This window comes from Scyliorhinus canicula, chromosome 15, assembly GCF_902713615.1.
Source record: "Scyliorhinus canicula chromosome 15, sScyCan1.1, whole genome shotgun sequence".
In the NCBI taxonomy this organism is placed as follows: Eukaryota; Metazoa; Chordata; class Chondrichthyes; order Carcharhiniformes; family Scyliorhinidae; genus Scyliorhinus; species Scyliorhinus canicula.
In genome coordinates, this window is record NC_052160.1 from 76,572,558 (window position 1) to 76,592,784 (window position 20,227).

The following is a 20,227-nucleotide window of genomic DNA, read 5'->3' on the forward strand; positions in this document are numbered from 1 at the left end:
CAAGGAAATAAGGGAGAGTATCAAATTGAAGGAAAAAGCATATAAAGTGGCAAAGATTGGAGGGAGACTAGAGGACTGGGAAATCTTTAGGGGGCAACAGAAAGCTACTAAAAAAGCTATAAAGAAGAGCAAGATAGAGTATGAGAGTAAACTTGCTCAGAATATAAAAACAGACAGTAAAAGTTTCTACAAATATATAAAACAAAAAAGCGTGGCTAAGGTAAATATTGGTCCTTTAGAGCAGTGCTTCTCAAACTATCTGATGTGGCGTACCGGCAGTTTTTTTTTCAATGTGCCAGGGACCGGTGAGCGATACAAGCCAATCCAGTTGGGGGGTGGGGATGTGAACCTCCAGAAAAATTTTTGAGATATATCTTATTGCAGGGGCAATTATATTACATTATATTATATTATTGCAAATATAATGGATATATTTGCTATAGTATAATGTAATATAATTGCCCCCCCCCCCAGCATGACCCGAGGACGCAACCCCCCCCAGCACGGCCCGAGGACGCAACCCCCAGTCCCCAGCACGGCCCGAGGACGCAACCCCAGCCCCCAGCACGACCCGAGGACGCAACCCCCTCCCCCCCCCCCCCCCCCCCCCCCCCCCGCCCGCCCCGCTCAGCACGAGGTCGGAACCTTGGAACGCCCCAGCTCCAGCTCCAGCTCAGCACTCACCTTTGCGCAAGTGTGAAAGTGTTTCTTTTCTGGGAGTACTCCACGTACCGGCAGACGACGGCTCGCGTACCAGCACCGGTACGCGTACCACACTTTGAGAAGCACTGCTTTAGAGGATGAGAAGGGAGTTTTAATAATGGGAGATGAGGAAATGGCTGAGGAACTGAACAGGTTTTTTGGGTCGGTCTTCACAGTGGAAGACACAAATAACATGCCAGCAACTGATAGAAATGAGGCTATGACAGGTGAGGACCTTGAGAGGATTGCTATCACTAAGGAGGTAGTGATGGGAAAACTAATGGGGCTAAAGGTAGACAAGTCTCCTGGCCCTGATAGAATGCATCCCAGAGTGCTAAAAGAGATAGCTAGGGAAATTGCAGATGCACTAATGATGATTTACCATTGGTGGTCACGGTGGATTGGAAATTAGCAAACGTGACACCACTGTTTAAAAAAGGAGGTAGGCAGAGAGCAGGAAATTATAGGCCAGTGAGCTTAACTTCGGTAGTAGGGAAGATGCTGGAATCTAACATCAAGGAAGAAATAGCGAGGCATCTAGATAGAAATTGTCCCATTGGGCAGACGCAGCATGGGTTCATAAAGGGCAGGTCATGCCTAACAAATTTAGTGGAACTTTTTGAGGACATTACCAGTGCAGTAGATAACGGGGAGCCAATTGATGTGGTAAATGTGACAAATGTGACAATTGACAAATATGAGGTTATCCATTTTGGTAGGAATAACAGCAAACGGGATTACTAATTAAACGATAAAATATTAAAGCATGCCGCTGTGCAGAGACCTGGGTGTGCTAGTGCATGAGTCACAGAAAGTTGGTTCACAGGTGATTAAGAAGGCAAATGGAATTTTGTCCTTCATTGCTAGAGGGATGGACTTTAAGACTAGGGAGGTTATGTTGCAATTGTATAAGGTGTCCACACCTGGAGTATTGTGTTCAGTTTTGGTCTCCTTACTTGAGAAAGGACATACTGGCAATGGAGGGTGTGCAGAGGAGATTCACTATGTTAATCCTAGAGCTGAAGGGGTTGGATTATGAGGAGAGGTTGAGTAGACTGGGACTGTACTCGTTGGAATTTAGAAGGATGAGGGGGGGATCTTACAGAACCATTTAAAATTATGAAGGGAATAGATAGGATAGATGCGGGCAGGTTGTTTCCACTGGCGGGTGAAAGCAGAACTAGGGGACATAGCCTCAAAATAAGGGGAAGTAGATTTAGGACTGAGTTTAGGAGGAACTTCTTCGCCCAAAGGGTTGTGGATCTATGGAATTCCTTGCCCAGTGAAGCAGTTGAGGTTCCTTCATTACATGTTTTTAAGGTAAAGATAGATAGTTTTTTGAAGAATAATGGGATTAAGGGTTATGGTGCTCGGGCCGGAAAGTGGAGCTGAGTCCACAAAAGATCAGCCATGATCTCATTGAATGGCGGAGCAGGCTTGAGGGGCCAGATGGCCTACTCCTGCTCCTAGTTCTTATGTTCTTATGTTCACACTATGCAAACTGGCTATAATTGTCTAGCTGGTTCTCTGAGGTATGAACAATATGTAAAGGAGATCAGGAAAATTGCCTTTCACTGGCAATTAATGATTAAAAACAGGGAATAATAAGCAATATTGCAACTTGCAAGAATTCCAAATCTCGATTGTCGATCCCTATGAGAATTGGAATTCTTGCTAGCCTGTCCTGATGAGTACAAATCAAAAAGCTTCAGCTGCATGCCTCTTTTTAGCAACATTGTTACGGGAAAACGACCAGCAACAGCAAATTCTGATTTAACTCTTCAGTTCCATTAATATCAGGGGACTGAATCAAGTCTGAATCCAAGATTTAATTAGCATATGTTTGGCTGTGGAGGTGAGAGGTCTTTTTTCTGCACCATTTAATGATACATTACATCCAAGATTATTATGGATCAATTATAAAAATTAGGAATAGGTTTCCATCTGAACTGTGCCATCAAAGAGGACGTAAGACTTTTGGCCCATCGAGTCTGCTCCGCTATTCAATCATAGCTGATATTTTCTCATCCCCATTATCCTGCCTTCTCCCCATAGCCCCTGATTCCCTTATTAATCAAAAACCTATCTCTGCCTTAAAGACATTCAGTGATTTGTCCTCCACAGCCTTCTGTGGAAAAGAGTTCCACAGATTCACCACCCTCTTGCTAAACAAATTCTGCTTCATATCAGTTTTAAAGGAGATTTGCAGTCTGAGACTATGGCCTCGGGTTCTAGTTTTTCTACTAGTGGAAACATGCTCTCCACATACACTCTATCTAGGCCTCTCAATATCTTGTTAGTTTCAATAAGATCCTTCCTCATCCTTCTACGCTCCAAGGAGTACAGACCCAGAGTCCTCAACGGATGTTCATATGACAAGCTCTTCATTCCAGGGATCATTCTTTTGCATCTCCTCTGGACCCTTTCCAAGGCCAGACATCCTTTCTTCGACACGGAGCCCAAAACTGCTCACAATGACCAGAGCCTTATACAGCCTCAGAGGTACATCCCTGCTCTTGTATTCTAGCCCTCTCAACATGAATGCTAACATTGCATTTGCCTTCCTAACTGCCAGCTGAAACAGCACGTTAACCTTAAGAGAATCTTGAACTAGGACTCCTAAGTCCCTTTGTGCTTCTGATTTCCTAAGCCTTTTATCATTTAGAAAATAGTCCATACCTCCATTTACCTACCAAAGTGCATAACCTCACACTTTTCAGCATTGTATTCCATCTGTCGCTTCTTTGCCCACTCTCCTAGTATTTTCAAGTCTATCTGCAGTTCTCCTGCTTCCTCAATACTACCTGTCCCTCTGCACATCTTTTTGTCATCTTCAAACTTAGTAACAACCTCAGTTTCTTCTTCCAGCTCGTATTGTGCATATAGTGAAAAGTTGTGGTGCCAACACCGACCCCTGAGGCACACCATTATTCACCAGCTGCCATCCTGAAAAAGGCCCCTTTATTCCCACTCTCTGCCTTCTGCCAGTCAGCCAATCCTCTATCCATGCCTTAACATCATGGACTCCTATATGGCACCTTGTTAAAGGCCTCCTGGAAATCTAAATAGATCACATCCACTGGTTCTCCTTTGTCAAACTTCCTTGTTACCTCCTCAAAGAACTCTAACAGATTTGTCAGACATGACCTCCCCTTGATGAAGCCATGTTGACTCAGTCCTATCTCACCTTTAATAATGACTCTAAAATCTTACCAATGACCGAAGTCATGCTAACCTGCCTATAATTTCCTGTCTTCTGCCTCCGTCCCTTCTTAAACATAGGTGTTACATTAGCCATTTTCTGGGACCCACCCTTCCTCCAGTGATTCCTGAAAGACCACTACCAATGCCTCCACAATCTCCTCAGGTATTTCCTTTCGAACCCTGGGGTGTAGTCCATCCAGTCCAGATGATTTATCCATCTTCAGACCTTTCAGTTTCCCCAGAACCTTCTTCGTGATGGCCACTACATTCTCCTCTGCCCCCGATTCACCTGAAATTCTGGTATCCCACTGGTGTCTTCCACCGTGAAGACTGATGCAAAGGAACTATTCAGTTCCTCTTCCATTTCTTTGTTACTATTTCTCCAGCCTCATTTTTGAGTGGTCCAATGTCTATTCTTGCCTCTCTTATTTCTATATTGAAAAAAACTATTCTTTCATATTACTAATTTACACTCATATTTCATCTTCTCCCCCCTTGTTGCTTTTTCAGTTGTCCTCTGCTCACTTTTAAAGGCTTCTCAATCCTCTGGCTTCCCAGTAATCCTTGCCAGCCTGTGTGATTTTTGTTTGCTTTTATGCTGTTCTTGACTTCTCTCGTCAACCATGGATGCCTTGTCCTCCCATGAGCATTTTTCCTCCTCTTTGGGATGAATTTCTGTTGTGCCTCCTGAATAACCCCCAAAATCTCCTGCCATTGCTTTTCCACTGTCTTCCCTGCAAGGCCCCCCTGCCAATCAACTCTGGCCAGCTCCTCCCTCTTGTCTTTGTAGTTACCTTTATTCATTAGATCTGATTCTAGCTTCTCCCTCTCAAATTGTAGGATAAATTCTATCATATGGTCATTAACACTTGAGGGTTCCTTCACCTTAAGTGCCCTAATTAGGTCTGCCTCATTCCACATCATCAAATCCAGACTTGCCTCTCTTCTCTAGCTCTACCACAAGCTGCTCCAAAAAATATCTCGTAGACATTCCACAAATTCCTTTCCTTGGGATCCACTACCAACCATATTTTCCCAGTACACCGCATATTGAAGCCCCCCCATGAATATTGTGACATTGCCTCTTTTACATGCCTTTTCTATCTCCTGAATTATTTTCTGCCCCACATCCCGACTACATAACTCCCATCAGGGTTTTTTTCTCTTTGGGATTCCTCAACTTTACCTACACAGATTCTATGCCTTCCGATCTTACATTGCTTCTTGCTATCGATTTAATTTAATTCCTTAATAACAATGCAACCCCACCCCATCTGCCTATCCTTTTAATAGGACACATATCCTTGGATACTTAGATCCTAGCCCTGATCCCCTTGTGCCACATCTCTGTAATGCCCAAAACGTTGTACCAGCCAATTCCAATGTGCGCAACGAGCTTATTTACCTTGTTTCACACCCTCAGTCCTGTCATAATATACACCAGTATATCATGGTGCAGACACACACACTGATGGACATACAGTAGGACCAATCAACACGCATAACACCGCAGCTAATCACCAGTTAGAGCATACTCACTATAAAGACAGAGGGCATCAGCTTTCCCGCTCATTCGGGATGCAGCCTTTCAGAAGTACAAGAGTTTACAGCACAGATCCTAACCACGTGCTGAGTGATTAACTTTAGTTAATCTAACATTGTGTTAACCCACAGTAAGAGTATGTTCAACAGTTTATAGTTTAATAAAATAGTGTTGTACTATTTTAAGTGTTGGTGGCCTGCATGTGTTTCACGGATCCAGAGCACCCAACACATCAAGTCCTGTATTGACTTTCATTCCTGTATTGACCTTCTCATATTTGTCCCCTTTTTTGCACCACCTAAAGTTAAATTCCTGCCACCTTCTATACTGTCTGTTCTATTACGTGTTCTGGAAACTTTACTGACCTCCCCTGAGTCCTCGGCCCCTTTAACTTGAAACATAGAAAAAAATAGAAGCAGGAGGAGGTTATTCGGGCCTTCAAGCTTGCTCTGCCACTTATTATCATCATAGCTGAACATCCAACTCAATAGCCTAATCCCGTTTTCCCCCATATCCTTTGATTCCCATTTGCCTTAAGTGCGACATCTAACTACTTCTTGAAACCATACAATGTTTTAGACTCAACTCGTAACGAATTCCACAGGCTTACTACTCTCTAGGTGAAGAAGTTTCTCCTCCTCCCTGTCCTAAATGGGCTACCCCATATCCTCAGACTGTGACCCCTGGTTCTGACACCCACCATATGGGACATCCTTCCTGCATCTACCCTGTCCAGTCCTGTCAGACGTTTATAGGTTTCTATGAGATTTCCTTCCCCCCCACTCCTCATTTTTCTGAACTCCAGCGAATAGAATCCTAACTGATTCAATCTCTCCTCGTACGTCAGTCCCGCCATCCCAGGAATCAGCCTGGTAAACCTTCGCTGCACCTCCCTCCATAGCCAGAACATCCTTCCTCAGATAAGGAGACCAAAACTGTATACAATATTCCAGGTGTGGCCTCACCAAGGCCCTGTTTAATTGCAGCAAGACATCCTTGCTCCTGTACTCTCACTCTCTCTCACAATGAAGGCCAGCATACCATTTGCCTTCTTTACTGCCTGCCGAACCTGCATGTTTACCTTCAGCGACTGGTACACAAGGACACCCAGGTCTCATTGTGAGATGCCCTCAATTACAACTCGAGAGAGATGATTGGTAATTCAAAGGGTTTAATTAACAGAGAACCAGACAGCTACCGAGAAGTGTGCTCCTGCACTGCCTGCCTAGCTCTCTTGTTCTACCTGGTGATCCTGCCTGTGGATTCTGAGTCTGCGTTGTGACCACCTCTCTACCACACACTCCGTCTCGCGGATGCTCCTCAGCGTCCCCAGCCGCCGGTCCTGCTCCAAAACCCGGACATACGCCTATAACTTGGATTTTCTAATTATCCAGACAACTGAACCCCACTCCATCCCCCAACTATTTCTGTTTGAAACCCTATCTACAGCCCTGGTTATGTGATTCACCAGGACTCTGGTCCCAGCATGATTCGGATGAAGATCGCCCCATCGGAACAGGTCCCCTCTTCCCCAGTACTGGTGCCAATGTCCCATGAATTGAAACCCATTTCTCCCACACCAGTCTTTGAGCCACGCATTTATCTCCTTCATCTTATTGACTCTGTGCCAATTAGCTCGTGGCTCAGGTAGTAAACCAGAGATTATTACCTTTTTTGGTTGTGCTTTTTAATTTAGCTCAGAACCTCTGTTTTGTTCTACATATGTCGTTGGTACCGATGTGGACCATGACAACTGGATTTTATCCTCCCACTCCAAGTTCCTCTGCAGCCCAGATAAGATATCCCGAACCCGAGCACCAGGCAGCAACACAACCTTCAAGATTCTCCATCCTGGTCACAGAGAACAGTGTCAGTGCCCCTAACTATACTAGCCCCAGTTCTGACATTTCTTTTCTCTCCCCCACCACGGTGCTGTGGTCAGTTTGCTAAGTCTCCCTGCAGCCCCCATTCCTCTCCACACAGGGAGCAAGAATCTCAAACCCGTTGGACAAGGACAAGTGCTGAAGCTCCGGCAACCCTACCTCCTCGATCCCTCTACCTGCATCACTCGCATCCACACCCTCCTGTCCTTGACCACTGGCTGAATTTAAGTTAGTTATTCTAAGGGGTGTGACAGCCTCCTGGACCACAGTGTCCGGATACCTCTTACCCTCCCTGATGTGTCAGTGTCTGAAGCTCAGAATCCAGCTCATCAACTCTGAGCCAGAGTTCCTGAAGCAACCAGCACTTATTACAGATGTGGTCACTGGGTATCCACCAGCTCCCACATCAAGCAGGAACAACACACCACTTGACCCTACATATCTATTTTACTTAATTTGTTTTTCATTTGGTTTTAAACTTAAATTTTTTAACAATCTTTTTATGTCTCTCCTTATTACCTCAGTCTGAAAGCAATTTATAACCAATAGCCCTTACAGATTATAAACCACAAAAGTATTTTCAAACTATAAGTGATAAAAGGCGTGAAGACTTAGCAACCTTGCCCACTACTTACCAGTCAGCTCTCACTTGTAGCCTCAGCTGTAGCAAGGCAAGTTCCCTCTCTGAAGAAAGGTTTCACAGCAAGGAGAAAAAGCAAAGAGCACCTCTTCCCACCCTGCACCAAATTCCCACCCTGCTTCAAATTCTCAAGTTGAAAGCTCCCATGCCTGTGCCTCCATCTGGATGTGGCTTTGTCCACTGCTCGTCCGCAAAGCTCACTCAGGACAACCTGTATGGGGTAGCTGCTAAAACCGATTGATAAATACGAAGACGGAAACAAATTGAAGAAAAAAATGGTGTTTGCATACATATTTCCATCTAAGAAAATTGACCTTTGTTAAAATCAATAGCCATTTGCTTTTACTTTCCAGCAAACATTGCATACTCTATATTTTGACTTTTTTCACTGTATTGTAAGGAAGTGGTTGGAATCACATTTACATACACAGAATAAATGTGGCAGATATAAAATGGGACGTATATGGTATTCAAGACATATTTCATTGTATATCCTAATGTGAATCCTTAAGTTACTTGCAGTGGGTGGCACAGTGGTCACCACTGCTGCCTCACAGCGCCAGGGAACTAGATTCAATTCTGGTCTTGGGTGACCATGTGAAGGTTTGCACATTCTCCTAGTGTCTGGATTTTCTCCGGGTTCTCCGGTTTCCTCCCACAGGCCAAATATGAAAGTATAGGTGGGCTACAGGGATGGGGTGGGGGTATGGGCCGAGGTGGGGTGCAGACTCGATGGGCTGAATAACGGCAGTTTTCAGTTAAACTGCAATTGTTGTGAATTCGGTGACAGTGACCACAACTCGTAATCATGGAAAGGAACAGACAGTATGGGATGGGGAAATTATACTGCTATTGGACAAGAGCTGAGGAACATAAAGTGGGAACAGTTGTTCTTGGGGAAATGCACAACAGTCATGTGGGGGTTGTTTAAGGAGCACTTGCTGTGAGTGCTGGATAGTTTTGTCCCACTGAGACAAGGAAGGGATGGTAAAGTGAAGGAATCTTGGTAACAAGAGAAGTGGAGCTTCTAGTCAAGAGGAAGAAGGAAGCTGACATAAGGTTGAGGAAGCAAGGATCTAGAGGGTTATGAGGTAGCCAGGAAGGAACTCAAAAATGGAATTAGGAGAGGTAGACGGGGGCATGAAAAGGCCCTGGCGGGAAGGATTAGGGAAAACCCCAAGGCATTCTACACTTATGTGAGAAATAAGAGGATGATCAGAGTGAGAGTAGGGCCGATCAGGGATAGTGGAAGAAACTTAGGCCTAGAGTCTGAGGAGATAGGGGCGGCCCTAATTGAATATTTTGCTTCAGTATTCACTAGAGAGAGGGACCTTGTTGCTCGTGAGAATAGCGTGAACCAGGTTAATAGGCTGGAACAGGTTGATATTAAGAAGGAGAATGTGCTGAAAATCAGGATAGATAAGTCCCTGGGCCAGACGGGATATACCCAAGGTTCCTACGGGAAGCGAGTAAGGAGATTGCTGCGCCGTTGGCAATGATCTTTGCGTCATCACACTCCACTGAAGTAGTATCGGGCAGCACGGTAGCATTGTAGGGCAGCACGGTAGCATTGTGGATACCACAATTGCTTCACAGCTCCAGGGTCCCAGGTTCGATTCCCAGCTTGGGTCATTGTCTGTGTGGAGTCTGCACATCCTCCCCAAGTCTGCGTGGGTTTCCTCCCACAGTCCAAAATGTGCAGGTTAGGTGGATTGGCTATGATAAATTGCCCTTAGTGTTGGGTGGGGTTACAGGGTTATGGGGGTAGGGTTGAGATGTTGACCTCTGGTAGGGTGCTCTTTCCAAGAGCCGGTGCAGACTCGATGGGCCAAATGGCCTCCTTCTGCACTGTAAATTCTATGATAATCTATGATTGGAGGGAGGCGAATGTTATTCCCATGTCCAACAATGGGAAATCCCTGGGAATTATAGACCAGTCAGCCTTGCGTCTGTGGTGAGCAAAATACTGGAAAGGATTCTGAGAGATAGGGGGATGGATTCTCTGTCCTACCGCGCCAGATTTCTTGTTCAGCCCACTGGCAAGATTTCGCCGGCTGGTCAATGGTGTTTCCCATTGTGGGGCAGCTGGCAAAATGGAGCATCCCGCCGGCGGAAAATCCAGCCCAGGATTTATGATTATTTAGAAAAACATAGTTTTTGTGAGGTGCAGGTCATGCCTCACAAGCCTCATTGAATTCTTTGAGGATGTGACGAGACACATTGATGAAGGTCGGGCAGTGGATGTGGTGTGTGTGGCTTTCAGTAGGGCATTTGATAAGGTTCCCCTTGGTAGGTTCATTCAGAAAGTCAGGGGGCATGGGATACAGGGAAATTTGGCTGCCCGGATACAGAATTTGTTTCTGACTTCCATCTATACTGACTCGGTAGACAAACCCTCTTGACTACCTCCTTTTCTGCAGCTGTAATGCACTCCCTAGTTAACAGTGCCACTCCTCCTCCTCTTTTACCTCCCTCCCTATTCTTCTTAAAACGTCTAAACCCGGAACATCTAACAACCATTCGTGCCCCTGTGAAATCCAGGCCTCCGTAATGGCATCGTAGTTCCAAGTACTGATCCATGCTCTAAATTCATCTCCCTTATTCCTGACACTCCTTGCATTACATTAAAACAGATACAATTGAACCCATTCCACTGAGTGCAACTTTGCCCTGTCACCTGTCTACCTCACTTGTACATGGCACCAGTAGCAATCCTGAGATTGCTACTTTTATGATAAAGGGATGAATGGTTTCATTTAGGTTGCATTCAGTAATTGAATCCTCAAAGGAGGTAGCAGTGGAATGGTCTCATGCTAATAATTATAAATATAGTTGACAGTGAACTTCTGGGAGATTATTTTCTGAAACTTGTGGAAATCGAGGCAGTGAATGGGCTTGAATGGAAAATTTTGGAATTCTGGTTTTGTTTGTACCTTTTAATGCTTTATAAACCAGGTTAAAATATTGTTTACTACAAGCACTATAACATTGCTGTTCCTGAGCAATGTTTGTTTTTTTTAACCTGTTTTTGGATGGGATAGGTGGCAGTTACACTTTCCGTTAAACCAATTTGTGTTGTATCCTGATCCTGTTATTAAATGTTTAGTTACTCTGAGCAAGTTAACACCTTTCTTTAAAAAGTGAATTAAAAAACTACTCTTATTCAAGTTCCATTAATTATATTTAGATATTGTTAGCAATAAATCCAGGTTAACCTTTACTGATAATGAATTGCTTTTTTTTATGTGGTTTATGTTCTCAAATTTTCTCAGGACTTTATACTGCGCAAAAGGAAATTATGAATTTGGCATTTCAAGAGTAATAAAGAGCTTGGAACCTTACAATAAAAAGGTAAAATGGCAGATTGTACCAAGTGAAAACTTCTAACCAAACTGTGCTGTGTGCTTTCATTTTTTTTTTAGAAAACATTTTCTTGAGGCATTTATAACTTTGACATTTCAACATATTAACATTCTCAATAACAGAGCGGTCAAACACACGCAAAAGCCCCACAGTAATACACCCAACTTCCCCCGGCCCTAACTCCCAGCTACCCATACCTTAGATTCCCCGCCCCTATTATTCACTGCCATGCCTCCCCTTCCACCTCCCCCTCCCCCTCCCCCTCTTCTGCTGACAGTCAGTTTTCCTTAAAGAAGTTGATGAACAGCTGCCACCTCCGAGCGAACCATGAGCAGGAGCTGCCAAATGTGCGACTGCTCACTCATAGACTAGTGTTCTGAATCCGTTTTCATAGAACATACAGTGCAGAAGGAGGCCATTCGGCCCATCGAGCACACCGACCCACTTAAGCCCTATCCCCATAACCCAATAACCCCTCCATGGTCACCACCGGAAGTCCAAACTGTGCTTTCATGATATCTTTCGTTTTAATAAAAATTCCGATAGTGTAAATCTACAAAGTGAATCATATATGGCCCCTTCCCAAGTTGGGCTATTTACATATTTGTTTCAAGAAACCCTCCTGGACGCACCTTACAAATTCTGCGCCATCCATGCCTCCAGCAGTAAGTGTGTCCCAGTCAATATAGGGAAGGTTAAAATCACGACCACAAAAAACAAAGAAAAGTACAGCACAGGAACAGGCACTTCGTCCCTCCAAGCCTGTGCCGACCATGCTGCCCGTCTAAACTAAAATCTTCCACACTTCTGGGGTCTGTATTCCTCTATTTCCATCCTTTTCATGTATTTGTCAAGATGCCCCTTAAATGTCACTATCATCCCTGCTTCCATCACCTCCTCCGGCAGCGAGTTCCAGGCACCCACTACCCTCTGTGTAAAAAACATTTTTTTTAAATTGCCTCGTACATCTCCTCTAAATCGTGCCCCTTGCCCCTCGCACCTTAAACCTTAAACCTATGCCCCCTAGTAATTGACCCCTCTACCCTGGGAAAAAGCCTCTGACTATCCACTCTATCTATGCCCCTCATAAAGGGGCTGGTTTAGCTCACTGGGCTAAATCGCTGACTTTTCAAGCAGGCCAGCAGCATGGTTCGATTCCCGTACCAGCCTCCCCGGACAGGCGCCGGAATGTGGTGACTAGGGGCTTTTCACAGTAACTTCATTGAAGCCTACTCGTGACAATAAGCGATTTTCATTTTGTAGACCTCTATCAGGTCGCCCCTCAACCTCCGTTGTTCCAGTGAGAACAAACCGAGTTTATTCAACCGCTCCTCATAGCTTATGCACTCCATACCAGGCAACATTCTGGTAAATCTCTTCTGCACTCTCTCTAAAGCCTCCACATCCTTCTGGTAGTATGGCGACCAGAATTGAACACTATACTCCAAGTGTGGCCTAACTAAGGTTCTATACAGCTGCAACATGACTTGTCAATTCTTATGCTCAATGCCTTGGCCAATGAAGGCAAGCATATTGTTTATACATCTTTCAAAGATCTGTCTGCATATCTGCTCCTCTATTTCCCGCTGGCTGTTAGGATGTCTGTAGTAAATCCCCAACATTGTAACAGCACCCTTCCTACCCAGATTGCCTCGCTACCTGAACCCTCCAAGGTGTCCTCCCTCAGCACAGCTGTGATATTCTCCGTAACCAATAATTCGTTTCATGCGTAGGTTCCCCGATAGTCAAACGCCTTGAAATTAATTTAGTTTGTCGTATAGTTTAGACTACAAGCTAAATGCTCATTTCTTAAAATAACACTGTTCCATAAATTGAATTTGCAAAATTATTTAAGAAGGAGATGAAAAGGTTTACCTTGAAGTTTGGGACTTTAGTTTAGAATTAGCTGGGGAGGTAAGGTGTACAGTTTTACATCAAGCGTGGATATAAGAGGGCAGCATGGTGGCGCAGAGGTTAGCACTGCACTCTCACAAAGCCGAGGTCCCAGGTTCAATCCCGGCTCTGGGTCACTATCTGCGTGGAGTTTGCACATTCTCCCGTGTTTGCGTGGGTTTCGTCCCCACAACACAAAGATGTGCAAGGTAGGTGGATTGGACACGTTTAAATTGCCCCTTAATCAGAAAAAATGAATTGGGTACTCTAAATGTTAAAAAAAAGTTGATATAAAGTAAAACCAAAACTCGTTTTATTGGCAAACCAATGGCTAGTTTGACAATCAAATACTGTGTAAAGACTCTAGTAATTTAAACATGAGGGTTTTGTCAATGTAATTGGTTCTTTCAACTCTAAAATTAATTTTCTCTATTACTGCATGACAATTTGCATCCTTTGGCATTAAAACTATATTGCACTTACCGTGTAATAACTGGATGTATTTTTTCTTGGTTGAAGTACTCTGAATCTAGAGTATTTCAACTCCATACTTGTGAAAGCCTGGAGACTTGTATATTTAAAAAAATGTATGTTTGTAAATCATAGATTTGAATCATAGAATGTACAGTGCAGATGGAAGCCATTCAGCCCATCAAATCTGCACCGGCCCTTGGAAAGAGCACCCTACTTGAGTCCCATACCTCCACACTATCCCCTTTATCCCCGTAACCCAACCTAACCTTTTTGGACACTAAGGGCCATTTGGAATGGCCAATCCACGTAACCTGCACATCTTTGGACTGTGGGAAGAAACCAGAGCACCCGGAGGAAACCCACGCACACATGGAGAGAACGTGCAGACTCCACACAGACAGTGACCCAAGCCGGGAATTGAACCTGGGACCTTGGAGCTGTGAAGCAGCTGTGCTAACCACTATGCTACCGTGCTGCCCAAATACAAATCGTACACCAGTAGATTGCAGATGCCCCTCGTGAGAAACAAAATAATGTTTTTCACAGAGCAATTTAGTAGGTTTGAGAATTCCTTCAAGTCGAAGTGGCAAAAAAACTCTGCATTGAACACTCCAGTGAGATCCTGCAGCCAGTGTTCATAGATGATCAGAAATTTTTGATTTTCAAAGTAACATTCACCGTTCAATGGGTACTATTTCTATGAAAGGAATTCTTGCATATTTTTATCCTGACATTTTAAAACAGACAATTGGATCCCATTGCATTATATTTTTGAAAGTTAAGTGAAAATTTCATCTTAATGAAAGATTTTGTAGCGATGTTACACACCTTTACCAAAAGTTTATGAAGTACAATCATGGATATTATTAGAAAGCCCAGCTGATTTAGCACAAATGTTGGTCAAGTTTCATGTTTTTTTGAACCTCCTTTTTATTTACAGCTTGGAACAGATACATGGTATTATGCCAAACGGTGCTTCTTATCTTTATTGGAAAATATGGCAAAGCACATGATTATGCTCAGGGACACTGTTATACAAGAATGTATACAGTTCTTAGAACATTGTGAAAGTAAGTATTATTCAGTATCACTCAAGCTGTTGAACCACATTGCAATCACTTTTGATAGATGTTTCAGTGGCTGGAATAGCAGTAAACTTACAACCTGAAGGGTCTTTTTGTTTAGTATAATGATATACAATTGTAGCGGTGATTGGATCCTAATTTGCAACAATGTTCACAAAATAACAGCCATATCTGAATTAAATGCAATCCTTAACAAAGCTAAATACCTATTTTCTCAAAAACCTATTTACAAGCTGGTATAAATTTGAGACATAGCCAAGCAAAATCCAAAGGGATTCTCTATAACATCCAATTGAAGTCAGCCATACCTAAATCTAAACTCTTGGGCTGGATTTTCGTATTGGGTTCACAAACCATCAGTCAGGCGTTTCCTAATCTTGGAAACTCGATCCCAACACCTTGCCCACAATTGCCACGTTTGCGTCTCCTGAAAACATGGGCAGGCAAGGTTCAAGTTTTTTGTGATTCCCAAGGTAATCACAGCCCCAGGGAACGGGATTCATTTCTGCCCTTGGGTGGCTGTGTGGAGTGCGCAGTTTCTCCCCACGTCTGCGTGGGTTTCTTCCGGGTGCTCTCTCAACTCAACACCGCAACCCCCCCCCCCTCTCAACTCAACGCCGCAAACCCCACCCCCAATGCCGGTCTGTCTCTCTCCTCCTCTCCCCCCCCCCCCCAATGCCGGTCTGTCTCTCTCTCCCCCCCCCCCCCCCCCCCAAATGCCGGGTCTGTCTCTCTCCTCCCCCCGCCCCCCCCCCCCAAATGCCGGGTTCACAAAACATCAGTCAGGCGTTTCCTAATCTTGGAAACTCGATCCCAACACCTTGCCCACAATTGCCACGTTTGCGTCTCTTGAAAACATGGGCAGGCAAGGTTCAAGTTTTTTGTGATTCCCAAGGTAATCACAGCCCCAGGGAACGGGATTCATTTCTGCCCTTGGGTGGCTGTGTGGAGTGCGCAGTTTCTCCCCACGTCTGCGTGGGTTTCTTCCGGGTGCTCCAGTTTCCTCCCACAATCCAAAGATGTGCAAGTTAGGTAGATTAGCCATGCTAAATTGCCCCTTTGTGTATAAAAGGTTAGGTGGGATAACAGGATTATGCTGGAGGCGTGGGCTTATGTAAGGTGCTCTTTCCAAGGGCAGACCCGATGGGCCGAATGGCATCCTGCTGCAGTTTAAATTCAATGATGATTCTCTGTACCAGTCCCGGCTGGTTAGAAGACCTGCTTCAGTTTGCAGGGACATTGGCCAACCTCTCCACATCATTCCTATGTTCCCTAACCCCTCCATCTACCCCAAGCCCCTTCATGTACCCCAGTCTCCCTTCATGCCCCATCGTGCAGAGGCGGTAGCATAGTAGTATGGTTGCTGAACTAATAATCCGGTGACCCGGGTTCGAGTCCCACCACAGCAGATGGTGAAATTTAAATTCATTAAATATCTGAAATTAGGCTAATGATGACCACTAAACCGTTGTTGATTGTCGTAAAAACCCATCTGATTCACTAATGTCCTTTAGGACTAATGGCCCATGTGACTCCAGATCCAAAGCAATGTGGTTGACTTTTAAATGTCCTCCGGGATGGGCAATAAATGTTGGCCTAGCCAGCCACAATGCGTGTTTGATTACACTCTAATCAAAGTGTCAATCTGCCATTCATGCCATATAAACAAAAGATTTAGTCCCGTTGAAAAAAAAATCTTTTTAATGGGAAGTCAATAGCAAGAATAAATATTTATTCAGTAACTGCATCAAAGATAGAAAATTCTTTAATTTCTTAAAACTGTACACAATCCCTGCTGTGCTAAGTGGCTCAAAGATTTTGAAATTCAACCAGACATTGATGATGGGCTCAGCTGGCAAAACAAATCCTTACAACCCCAGACAAATGGAGTGTGTTGAAACTGAAAGACCAGATGGTGCTTTCTTTTTCTATTTCAAAGCAGAGACCCTCTCAATAAAGGAGTGAGACAGGAGACTGGATTTTGTTCTAGGCTTGAGTATCAGGGCATTTTTTCCTAATTTTTAAACTGTTATGGGCCAGAAACTCCAAAGTATATTATGGAGTTCACCTGACCTATAACTTTTTGTTGAATTTGGCTAGGATGAGCACAAGAGCCTACCCTTCAGGTGTATTCAACAGACTTCTTAGGCGCTTTCAATCAAAAAACAAGCTTTATTCTAAGAACTTAGTTAACATTTGTATAAACACAGCAAGAATTTTTATCAACTACAAACATAAAGACCCCACAAAACTACAGTAATCTATGTATCGCCCTTAATGAATTCTCCCTTAACTTTGCAATTCAATTTAGCCCAGCACACGGCATTCTCACTTGTGTAAGACTTGTTATTGATACTCTGTTCCCCTTTTCAAACAGCAAGATTTGAATTCCTTCCAGAAAACAATTATCTGTTTTAAGTTACCAAGTAGTCTGGAACAGCTTTTAAAATGAAGATAGAGGAAAACACTTCTTTCAACCTGTGCTGTTCAAACCATTCCAAAACCCAAAGCGATAAGTAAAAACTCAGAGCCACAGCCCAGCTCCACCCACACAATGACATCACTGAAGCCATGTGATAAGACAAAAACGTTTCTTAAAGGGACACTCCCATGACAAAACACAGGTCTAGATCATGCAGGAGGCTTCACAGTTTTGGATGACATTTTCTTCCACTCTGCCATCATTTTTATAATGTTAATAAAATCTGTCTCATTACTTATTATGTAATAAATCAGAGAATCATAGAGCTCCTGCAGTACAGAGAAAGCCTTTCAACCCATTGATTCTGCACTGACCCTCTGAAAAAGCATTCCACCGAAGCCCGCTCCCCAACCCTAACCCAATAGCCCCTTAACCTAACCTACACATCCTTGGACACTAAGGGGCAATTTAACTTGGCCAATCCACCTAATCTGCACATCTTTGAACTGTGGGAGGAAACGGGAACACTGGAGGAAATCCAAGCAGGCACAGGGAGAAAGTGCAAACTCTACACAGAGTCACCCAAGGCTGGAATCAAACCCAGGTCCTTGGCGCTGTGAGGCAGCAGTATTAACCACTGCCACCATGCCGCCCAGGAATGGCCTGTTCCTTGTTTGTTCTAGAGCATAGTGTTGCAGATAACTAGAACAAAGAAAATTACAGCACAGGAACAGGCCCTTCGGCCCTCCCAGCCTGCGCCGATCCAGATCCTTTATCTAAACCTGTTGCCTATTTTCCAAGGTCTACTTCCCTCTGTTTCCCGCCCGTTCATATATCTGTCCAGATGCATCTTAAATGATGCTATCGTGCCTGCCTCTACCACCTCCGCTGGCAAAGCATTCCAGGCACCCACCACCCTCTGCGTAAAAAAACTTTCCACGCACATCTCCCTTAAAATTTTCTCCCCTCACCTTGAAATCGTGGCCCCTTGTAATTGACACCCCCACTCTTGGAAAAAACATGTGCTATCCACCCTGTCCATACCTCTCATAATTTTGTAGACCTCAATCAGGTCCCCCCTCAACCTCCGTCTTTCCAACGAAAACAATCCTAATCTACTCAACCTTTCTTCATAGCTAGCACCCTCCATACCAGGCAACATCCTGGTGAACCTCCTCTGCACGCTCTCTAAAGCATCCACATCCTTCTGGTAATGCGGCGACACAGCATTCCAAATGTGGCCTAACCAAAGTCCTATACAACTGTAACATGACCTGCCGACTCTTGTACTCAATACTCCGTCCGATGAAGGCAAGCATGCTGTCTGCCTTCTTGACCACTCTATCAACCTGCGTTGCCACCTTCAGGGTACAATGGACCTGAACTCCCAGATCTCTCTGTACATCAATTTTCCCAAGGACTCTTCCATTGACCATATAATCTGCTTTTGAGTTAGATCTTCCAAAATGCATCACCTCGCATTTGCCTGGATTGAACTCCATCTGCCATTTCTCTGCCCAACTCTCCAATCTATCTATATTTTGCTGTATTCTCTCACAGTCCAACTCGCTATCTGCAACTCCACCAATCTTAGTATCATCTGCAAACTTGCTCATCGGGGCGAAATTCTCCGACCCCACGCAGGGTCGGAGAATCGGCCGGCAGCGGCGTTAATCCCGCTCCCGCAGGGTTTTTAATTCTCTGACCGGCCAAAAACCGGCGTTGTGCAAATCCCGCCGGCAGCCTCTGAAAACAGCTGGCGCCGGCGGGATTTCATTATATTTTTGTTTCCACAAATCTCCGGCCCGGATGGGCCGAAGTCCCGCCGACGTGGCCACGGGTCACGTCGGCGAAAATCACAGTAGCTTTAAAACGGCTAGCTTTTTAATCACAGTAGCTTTAAAATTATCAATGGTTGACGCCGTTCAGTGTCGGGGGGGGGGGGTTGCGGCATCAGGGGGGGGGGTTGCGGCATCAGGGGGGGGGGGGTTGCGGCATCAGGGGGGGGGTTGCGGCATCGGGGGGGGTTGCGGCATGGGGGGGTTGCGGCATCGGGGGGGGTTGCGGCATCGGGGGGGTTGCGGCATCGGGGGGGTTGCGGCATCGGGGGGGGTTGCGGCATCGGGGGGGGTTGCGGCATCGGGGGGGGGTTTCGGCATCGGGGGGGGTTTCGGCATCGGGGGGGTTGCGGCATCGGGGGGGGGTTTCGGCATCGGGGGGGGTTGCGGCATGGGGGGGGGTTTGGGGGCAGCGGCGTGCAGAGAGGGGGGGCGATGGATGCCCGGGGCCAACGCACCATCGCCCCCCCCCCTCTGTACGCCGCTGCCCCCTCCCCCCACCACCCCCTCCCCCCACCACCCCCTCCCCCCACCACCCCCCCCCCCCACCACCCCCCCCCCCCACCACCCCCCCCCCCCACCACCCCCTCCCCCCACCACCCCCTCCCCCCACCACCCCCTCCCCCCACCACCCCCTCCCCCCACCACCCCCTCCCCCCACCACCCCCTCCCCCACCACCCCCTCCCCCCACCACCCCCTCCCCCCACCACCCCCTCCCCCCACCACCCCTCCCCCCACCAACCCCTCCCCCACCACCCCCTCCCCCCACCACCCCCTCCCCCACCACCCCCTCCCCCACCACCCCCTCCCCCCACCACCCCCTCCCCCCACCACCCCCTCCCCCCACCACCCCTCCCCCACCACCCCTCCCCCCACCACCCCCTCCCCCCACCACCCCCTCCCCCCACCACCCCTCCCCCACCAACCCCTCCCCCACCAACCCCTCCCCCACCAACCCCTCCCCCCCACCACCCCCTGCCCCCCCCCTCCCCCCACCCACACCCACCCCCACCCCCCCTCACCCACACCCCCTCCCCCACCACCCACCCCCTCCCCCACCACCCCCTCCCCCCACCACCCCCCCCCCCCCCCACCCCCCTCCCCCAACCAACCCCCCCCCCACCAACCCTCCCCCACCACAAACCCCTCCCCCACCAACCCCTCCCCACCACCAACCCC

At 46.2% G+C, this 20,227-nt stretch overlaps 1 protein-coding gene across 3 annotated transcripts in view; it reads left to right on the forward strand.

Moving 5' to 3' along the window:
- flr (fleer) overlaps positions 1–20,227 on the forward strand; it is a 331,879-nt gene that overhangs the window by 287,544 nt on the left and 24,108 nt on the right. For all 3 annotated transcript variants that reach the window (XR_005463422.1, XM_038819902.1, XM_038819903.1), the window contains 2 exons: positions 11,245–11,323; positions 14,643–14,772. Coding sequence is in view for 2 of the 3 variants with exons in the window: in XM_038819902.1 (XP_038675830.1) it covers positions 11,245–11,323; positions 14,643–14,772 (209 nt within the window). In the remaining variant the exon portion in view is untranslated. The remainder of the gene's footprint in view (positions 1–11,244; positions 11,324–14,642; positions 14,773–20,227) is intronic.